The 8941-nt window shown below is 36.6% G+C and overlaps 1 protein-coding gene across 1 annotated transcript in view; it reads left to right on the top strand.

Annotated features, from left to right (window-relative positions):
- The first annotated feature begins 203 nt into the window (after positions 1-203).
- The window catches only part of LOC137238150 (mucin-2), a 51388-nt gene continuing 42650 nt past the window's right edge, over positions 204-8941 (top strand). Inside the window, exon 1 of the mRNA XM_067762811.1 lies at positions 204-272. Coding sequence (XP_067618912.1) covers positions 206-272 — 67 coding nt within the window. The 5' untranslated portion in view covers positions 204-205. The remainder of the gene's footprint in view (positions 273-8941) is intronic.

Below are 8941 nucleotides of genomic sequence, written 5' to 3'. Positions count from 1 at the left end.
TGGCCCCGCTTCTTTGTGTTAAAAATAAAAGTGATAATTGTGCTATTCTTATTTGTAAAATAAATTAAAAAAAAACATCTTTGAGATGCAAGCTTAGTGACAAATGATACAAAGCGAATAATTATACACAAAATTATACACAAAAAAATAAATTATTATTTTTGGGTATTCGTAGTACAATACCCAAAAACTTGAAACCTATTGGATGACATATTTGAATATTTTGAGCGCCATCATGGGATTTAGAAGTATAACTTGGATTTACATTGTTGGTAAGCTACCTGACAAATCTGTGTCCCTAATATTATTTCCTCTGTTAATTAAGAAATTAATTTGTTTTATGAACCGGAAGATTTTTTTCTAATATTCCTAAGTTATTTACAGCATTTGAGTAGTATTCTTCATAACCTTAAGAGTGTTTTACTTACCTGATGAGTTTAAAAATTCTCTGTAGATAAGCATTTGTAGATCTCGATGCTTCTTAACACGCCTCTGCCTTTCAAGCAAAAAAAAAAAGAAAAGATTTTTAAGAATACTTCGGTACCTGTTTCACTTCCCTGTCTATATTTATAATAAAATAATAAAACAATGTTATATTTGGTTTTATTAAGTTATATTATATTAAATACCCTATGTATATCTTCCATATATAAATAAAAAGAAGCGTACATTTTGATTGTCACTCCATAACTCGAGAACGGATAGAAAGATTGCCATGAAATTTTTAGGAAATATACAGGAAGGAGAGATGATGGTTACTTGATTTTGAAATCCCAAATCGGTTTAGCCATTCATGAGTTATGATTTTTTTTTAGAAAAAATTCAATAGGTATATAAAATTCTTCTGTCACCGTGTTAGAGGCTTAACTCCTCCGAAACGGCTCAACCGATTCTCATCAAATTTCGTGAGCATATTGGGTAGGTCTGAGAATCGGCCAACGTCTACCCTTTTTTCGCTACGAGCATAGGGTATTGAGATCAAAACGTGGACCCGGGTACCCCTAGAATGTGTTTATACAATATGGATATCAAATGAAAACTGTTGATGAGTGCTATAGTGCAGGACAATTTTCATACAACTGGGAGGCTAGGGTCTCCAGATATAGTATAAAACGTGGACCCGGATACACCTAGAATGTGTTTTTACATTATGGGTATCAAATTGAAGCTGTAGTACAGAGTAAGTTTTACGCCGCTGGGTGACTACGGTCTCGAGATATAGGCCAAAACATGGGCCCGCATGCACCTAGAATGTGTTTTTATATTATGGGTATCAAATTGATGCTGTTGATGTGCGCTATAATACAAAGTAAGTTTTACACAGCTGAGTGACTAGGGTCTCGAGATATAGGCCAAAACATGGACCCGAATACCCCTAGAATGTGTGTGTATTATGGATATCAAATGAAAGCTGTTGCTGAGAGCTCTAAAGTTCATTGTGATATTCGATTTAGTCGCATCAACGTGGCAAAACTGATAAATATGCATGCGAAGCCGAAATAAAGGCAAGAATTAATAATACCCACATACCTATTTACATACGTCCTATTCGATTTGCCTGAAATTTCGTATATAAATTTGCCTATATTAATATTTACGATGCTTTTTTCCGGGAAGTATACCAGAGACGGACTGGGACTGGGATTAGGACTAGGACTGGGACTGTGACTGTGACTTGGAGTGGGAGTGGAACAAAATACGTACCACCCTCTGGGACTGGCAATAAGAGATGAAGAAGAAGGAGAAAAACTTGAGAGAAGAGAAAAGAGAGAAGGAGACTGAGAAAGAGATAGAATGAGACGAAGATGGAGATGAAGCGAAACAGACGGAGGGAGGAGTGAATAAAAAGATTAGGAAAAAGTGTAGAGGGTTAGGGAAGATTTAGACGGAAAAAGCTTATTAAAATGTATGCGGATAGGCCAAATTTAGGTCTTCCTGGTCTGCTAGTTATTTAATATAATATATCTTGTAAAATATACATTTTACAAAAATAATAAAGGTGGTCTTGAAGACAACAAATTAATATTATAAAAAAATTTTAAGTTAAACGGTTTATTGAAAACAATACTTACATGAAGTACTAATCATCATCATATGTGACCCGGCCTATGAAAAGGTGGCTTATGACTCAAAAAAGAAATTGCGAGAAACAGCTGCTAAAGATAAAAAAACTATCGAAACAAGAAAAAAAAGTGTAAACATTTTTTTTCAGTCATAAGCCACCTTTTCATAGGCCGGGTCACATATATATTATTTCTAATTGCTGTTTTTATGTACGGGTCCCTTTTTCGCTCTTATTTGAAATCCAAATCTATAAATAAAGTTTTGGTTGTAAAGATGGAGATTCGGGCTATTTTGGTCGTAGAGCTTTTGTTTAGCTATATTTTATTAAGTTAATTTATTAAAAATAAGCGATTGTGAGCACACAAAGAAATCTATTTGTACTATGGCATTATTATGAATATTTGCACTACATCGCCGGCAGTTGCTACAATAAACTAGATGGCAGTGCAAGCTGTAAGTTTTAATTGTTTGATTGAACAGCTGATTTCTGTTGATATTTGATAAGAGACTTTTATACTGGTTGCGCAAGATGTGCACGGGTCCGGCTCGTAATACTAAAAGCTGGAAAATAATTAGGTAGGTCCTAGGTACTAGTCATCACACTTCTAGTCAATCTAGGTCGTTGATCAGACAATTAAATAAAATTGTTGGGCGCGTGAAATGTCCAAAAATGTGAGGCGTATCATAACCTGATTAAGCTTCTGTTGATCTTACTTATGACTATCATTAGAAATTTTACGCGTCCAACGATTTTATTTAATTGTCTGATCAACGCCCTAGATGGATGAGGAGTGTGATGGCTATTACCTAGGACCTACCTAATTATTTTCTAGCTTTTAATATTATTATTACTTCATGTAAATATTGTTTTCAGTAAAACCGTTTAACTTAAAATTTTTTTTTAATTATTTTATTTTCAAGTTTTTAGTCTTCATTTAATTGCCTATTATTTCTCATTCTATTTAGTTCATTTAGCGACTCATTGTTTTAAGGACTCTTTCCTGACAATTTGTTACAATCTAAGTCCTCAATACGTAATCCTTCCAAAGACTTTACTCGACTCTGCGCCACGTATGCTTGTCCCTTCTCGAACTCCAAAATATTTTGATGTCACTTCTACCGGACTGTATGTAATATTTGTTCCAAATATGAGCAAAATCGGACATTATAGGTCGCTTTCTTATGTGTTCCAAATATGGACCAAATCGGACCACAAATACCTTTTCTTGAATATCTCGATACTTGCGCCACCTAGTTCCAATTTTTTTCATAGGTCGCTTTCTATTCATGTATGTATTATGTGTTCCAAATTTGAACCACAAATACAATTTTTTGAAATATTTCGATCCATGCGCCACCTATCGGAGTTTTTTCTTATTACTGCATTGTCATCGGGTTCTGAACTATATTCCAAGTTTCAAGGTTAGAGCTTATCGGGAAGTCACTTAAATTTCAATTACAAAATTCGTGCCGCTCAGCCAGCCAGCTTGTCAAGTCAATCTAAATAAAACCGTATAAAAAAATTAAATTCTGTGTTTCCATAGGAAACGTACATATTTCGCACATTTCAATCATAACCAAATTTTGGCTCTAGTTTCCTTCGATCAACACGAAGGTTTCTCATATTTCCGAACTAAGAATTTCAAATTTTAATTTTTTTTTTTTTCAATTTCACGTACTTATGTGCAGAACTTTTGCTTGGTCATAGCATTGAATTCACGAAAATTAAAGCGATTTCATTAAATGATTTAAGAGTTATCTTGTTTTGTTGATTTTCCGACAGGGTGGATAAATGATGTATATTGGAACGATTTTCCGTCATCCCTTGTCAAATTTGGTTTTGAGACAACGAACGAAAATCGACACTGATGATGGCACAACGCTGAAACCCGTTTGTCTTAAAACCAAATTTGACAAGGGATAACGGAAAATCGTTCCAATATACATTATTTAAGAGTTTATATCAAATTTAAGCATTTCATTGTAAAAATAGCTGACTATATGAGATGATAGACAAACATTGTGCAGCTAAAATATTTGGATTAAGTTATGAGACTTTGAATATGAATTGTGTGACAAGTGAGTGAGTGATCTAAGAAAAAAGAAGGAGAGGAGTAGAGGTTGTAAAAAGAAGAAGAGGGAGAGATAAGGAAATTATAAAGGGTAAGAATGAGAAAAATTGGGAGATACATTACGAAGAAGATCAATAAAATCTTATATACTGATTGCTTGACTATGAGTAACGGGAAGGAATGCGTTAAAATACACCTTTTTATTTAGTGGTATCTGCCCAGCACGAGCAAGGCCGGGTACCCCGCTAGTATATATTAAGGACGAGGACATCAACCAGCTGGGCATCTGCACCGATTCCATTAAGAGAATGTACATTCCAGCCGCATTCCCTCTAATCATGTTGCTTTAAACGTTTTCGGGTGTTGTCATCATTAATGGATTGTCTTCTTATCACTGGTCTTAATTTTAAGGTTTAATGTTGCGTGTCCCAAGTCAAGCGCACAATCAGCTCAACGCGGTTGAAAGTATTGCTTGTACGTTTATATAGCGCGCCGCTTGCAGACGCAACTTGTGGTGGGCACATGCTGCCGATGAAATTCTCTCAGGTAGCTCTCAAACCATGCATGTCAGAGTTGTCTAGCCAGGTTGCCGCCTTCTCACATTAGCTCACCACTACGTGCATGTTCAGTGGCTATCCAGATACGCATGCAAAAGAATCGATCTCGTCGATTCATTTGTGAATGGCGGTCAGAAGTTTACCCAATTGCGTAGACTTTTATACACGGCTCCACCCTTATTATACTCAGCTCAGCAGAGATCACAGAGGATATTAATTTTGTTCGTATAACGGTACCCCGTAACGACATAAACTAATCGAGATAGATATAGACTTCTATATATCAAAATGATCTCGGTGCAAAAAGAACTCAATTTAGCCATGTCCGTCCGTCCGTCCGTCTGTTCGTAAACACGATAACTTGAGTAATTTTTGAGGTATCTCAATGAAATTTGGTACGTAAGTTCCTGGACACGTATCTCACATCGCCATTTAAAATGAACGAAATCGGACCAAAACCACGCCCACTTTTTCTATATCGAAAATTTCGAAAAACCGAAAAAGTGCGATAATTCATTACCAAAGACGGATTAAGCGATAAAACTTGGTAGGTGGGTTGATCTTACGACGCAGAATAGAAAATTAATAAAATTTTGGGCAATGGGCGTGGCACCGCCCACTTTGAAAATAAGGAAATTTAAAAGTTTTACAAGCTGTAACTTTTCAGCTCAGTATGTAATATTCGGTTACACCCGAACTAAGCCTTCCTTACTTGTTTTTAAATTTTATTTAATTAGGTATATGTAGAGATATTACCCTGATCAACATCTTGGCCTTTATCTGTAAATCGGGTTGAGATATCTCAAAAACTAACTTTTTGGTTAAAGCCCTCATCAGCAGCTTTAATTTGATATCCATATTGTTCAAATACATTTAAAAATAACCGGGTCCATGCGTTGGGGTTTTAAGGCCCTAGCTATGTAAGGGTTTGAAATGTATTCTTATATTTAAGTTAGACCTCGGCTGATGGAACAGTGAAAGTTGCACTCAACTCTATGCAGTGTATTCTGAGTGATGCAAGCACAATATACAGGGTCCAATAAGGACCCTTGCTATCAATTTTTTCTGAAATTTCTTCAATGTACAGACATCGACCTGTTAAAATTTTATTATACATAGATATACAGTGTTTTTTGAAAGTATCATACGGCTTGTTAACTTTTAAATTTCCTTTTTCTAAATAGTGGCAGTGCCACGCCCATTACCTTAAATTTTGCCAAATTTCTACTTCGATTGCTGAGTGGAATGTACCCTATCTCGGCTACCGTTTCAAAAACATCCCAACTCAGAACTTGGGTGAAGAACGCCCTATCTCAGAAATGCCCTATCTGAGCTCAAACTTAATACATTTTGACATTAGGTTGGGTGTTCATGAAAAAAGTTTTGAGATTCTGAAATAGTGCGTTATATAAAGGTTTTCTGATATAGGGCATTTTTGAAGTGGCAGCCGAGCTAGGGTGAGCTTCCGCTCAGCAGTCGATTTATCGTCATAAAGTCAATCCACATATCAAGTTTCATCACTTTACCAGCATTCGGTTTATAACTACCGATTTTTTTTTTTCGAATATTTCGATATCAAAATAGCTGACGTGCTTATCGCTTCATTTCGGCCGTTCTCAAAATAATTATATTTTGGGTCCAGAAAAGCGAGCATAACAAATTTCGCAAAGATGTCTTCATTATTTCTCAAGTTTAGGAGTGGTGGATGGACATATCGAAATCTAAGTCTTTTTCGATGCCGATAATTTTGATATAAGGGGGTCTAGTTCTAACTCGATAATACCCTTGTGTGTAAGTTAACGCTGAGTATAAAAATAGACTTATTAGTTTTTTAGTTCTATCGGATATAGATCCGGCACGTTCCGGTAACAAAACACTATTAAGGTACTAGCCGGACCATACCGGGAACAATTTATATGGCCACATTAAACTTTCTAGGCCATAACGCCCTCCGCAAGCCCTAGTCCCATGACGAACTTCGGGTCGCCAGAGCCTCCACTGGTAATGAAATAGGATTCGCCGCGGGTAGGTGAGGTTGACAATTGGGTTGGAGAAGCTACATATTGCGTGGCAACCTCTTGAGAGGGTTGCGCTACATAAACCCTTGAATCGATTTGGTATTTTGTTCGCCTCTTACGATATGCAAACCTACCGCAGGTATATTCCAAGCCCCCTAACTCGCTGGGGGAGCTTATAAAAGACAGAAATCCTAATGGAGTTTAAGTTCAATTTCTTTAATCCGCAGTCTCATATTTGGATGGAATTTTCTATTGCTTGGAATCTTTGCTATAAATTTCAACAAATTTTTACAATTTTGAAGGCGTTCTCAAAATGAGTATTGTTGAAGAAATATACAACGTTTAATAGTTAGTCGTATAAATCACGTGCATACTTATTGTTGAAAACGACCACGAACGCTCCTCTTGATAAGCCAAAGCAGCAATATTTGGAATTTCGAACGAGATTTCTATAAACACCTCGCCTGGGCGCCTCCTAGCGGAATTTCTTATAGTACAATAATTGTGTTCTTAACTACGTATGAGAATTGTGCCTGTAGCCCATACAATTTTTCTCAATATCTAGTATGTGGATAAATCAGCTTCCCTAGGAAACTTTTCTTCATACGTATTGTACTTTCATTGGCCTCTGAAACACATTTTAGCTTTCGGTAGTCTCCAGCATACCGGGAAGTTGCTGAGTTTTTAAGTTTTTTGATAGTTTCAAACCTCGTAAAAATTTTCTAATTATCTTAATATGTTCGTTAACGGACTTGATGGCTCTATTAAAACCTTTTTCGATATTAACGCCTATCTCGATTTTGTTACACCATTACAAACAACACCGGATTATCTAAAATTACAACTGAGTATGGAATATATGATAGTATCTGTATATGAATGGGTGTGTTGGCTGAACTGGGCGCATTGCAACTATGAAAGAACCGCCATGATACGCCATCCAGACTTATCAAAACCTTTTGATACGGTCAACCACGACATGTTACTGCAAGACTTGGAAGGGTACCCCTTCCTCCTAGTTTCAAAAGGTGGACTGCAAGTTATCTGTCTGTTCGGCAGGCATTGGTGTCCTATCCCCGCTTTTGTTTAATTTCTATATACCGAGGCTCCCTTCGCACTAGAAGAAGTAGTCATCATACAGTATGCCGATGACTGCACGATAATGGCTACAGGTCCTTGCCGACGCATTTATGAGTTATATATTAAAACGAAATGACTAATTCCCTAATCTCCCTAGTTTCTGCGCCACGCGAAACCTGATATTGACACCGACCAAATTAACAACATACACAAAACAAATGTCATCCATTTGTCTTACAACCAAAAATAATGAGTGTGAAGTTCGATTAGGATCTACATTTGCATCCGCAATTGTACCTTAAATCCAGAGCCGTAGTAAAATTCGCAAATAACTTGCCGGCTTCACTTGGGATAAAAAAGACGCTGGCATGCAACGCGTCCACAATATGGTCACCGATCTTAAGGGACACTCACTGGAAGAAAATACAGGCTTGTCAAAACACGACTTTCAGAATTGCTACAGGCTATTTTCTTATGTCCCCAGAACACCATTTATACAGTAAGACGAGAGTACTCTCCCTAAGGAAGAAACTGCCAAACAGTTTCTGCTGAATACTCAGAAACCTAGGCATTCCAACAGATGTCTGATTGATGAGGCCCCACATCCCAGGGGCTTAAGAAGTCATCACCGCAAGCATTATAATAATAATAATTAACCCAAAGGATTAATACCCTCCAAAGCCCGCCCAGCCGACACGAGGGGCGCATCCGCATGACGCACGGATTTTGTTTTTGCCGAGCTGTTGATAGGCGGAGGTTGGTTAAGCGTCGAAATCTAAAACTGCTCAGCTACAGAATAAAAATCATCAGCTGAGTATTATATACATAACAGTTGGAAATTATACATAAAGTAAATTGTTAAATAAGATAACGCTTTTAGCATATAAAGATTTATTTTTATATTTTTTTTATTTTGTTACAAGTTAAGATAGTGTAGGACAGTTTTCTTTATAGTAAAAAGTGAATCCGTTATATCAAATGAATGATGAAAATGAGAGTAAAAATCATGACACAAACACCGGAAAGGTTCATTTAATTTGGAACTAGTTCTGCACTGCCTCAAAAGAAGAGGTTGGTAATGACGTTCGTGATGGGACATTGAAATTTACTTCGTTGAAAAGAAAGGGGCTAGAGATTAATCCATTCTGTA

This window comes from Eurosta solidaginis, chromosome 1, assembly GCF_040869045.1.
Source record: "Eurosta solidaginis isolate ZX-2024a chromosome 1, ASM4086904v1, whole genome shotgun sequence".
NCBI lineage: Eukaryota > Metazoa > Arthropoda > Insecta > Diptera > Tephritidae > Eurosta > Eurosta solidaginis.
The sequence above is the reverse complement of the archived record's forward strand: the minus strand, read 5'-3'. Positions and strand labels throughout refer to the sequence as shown.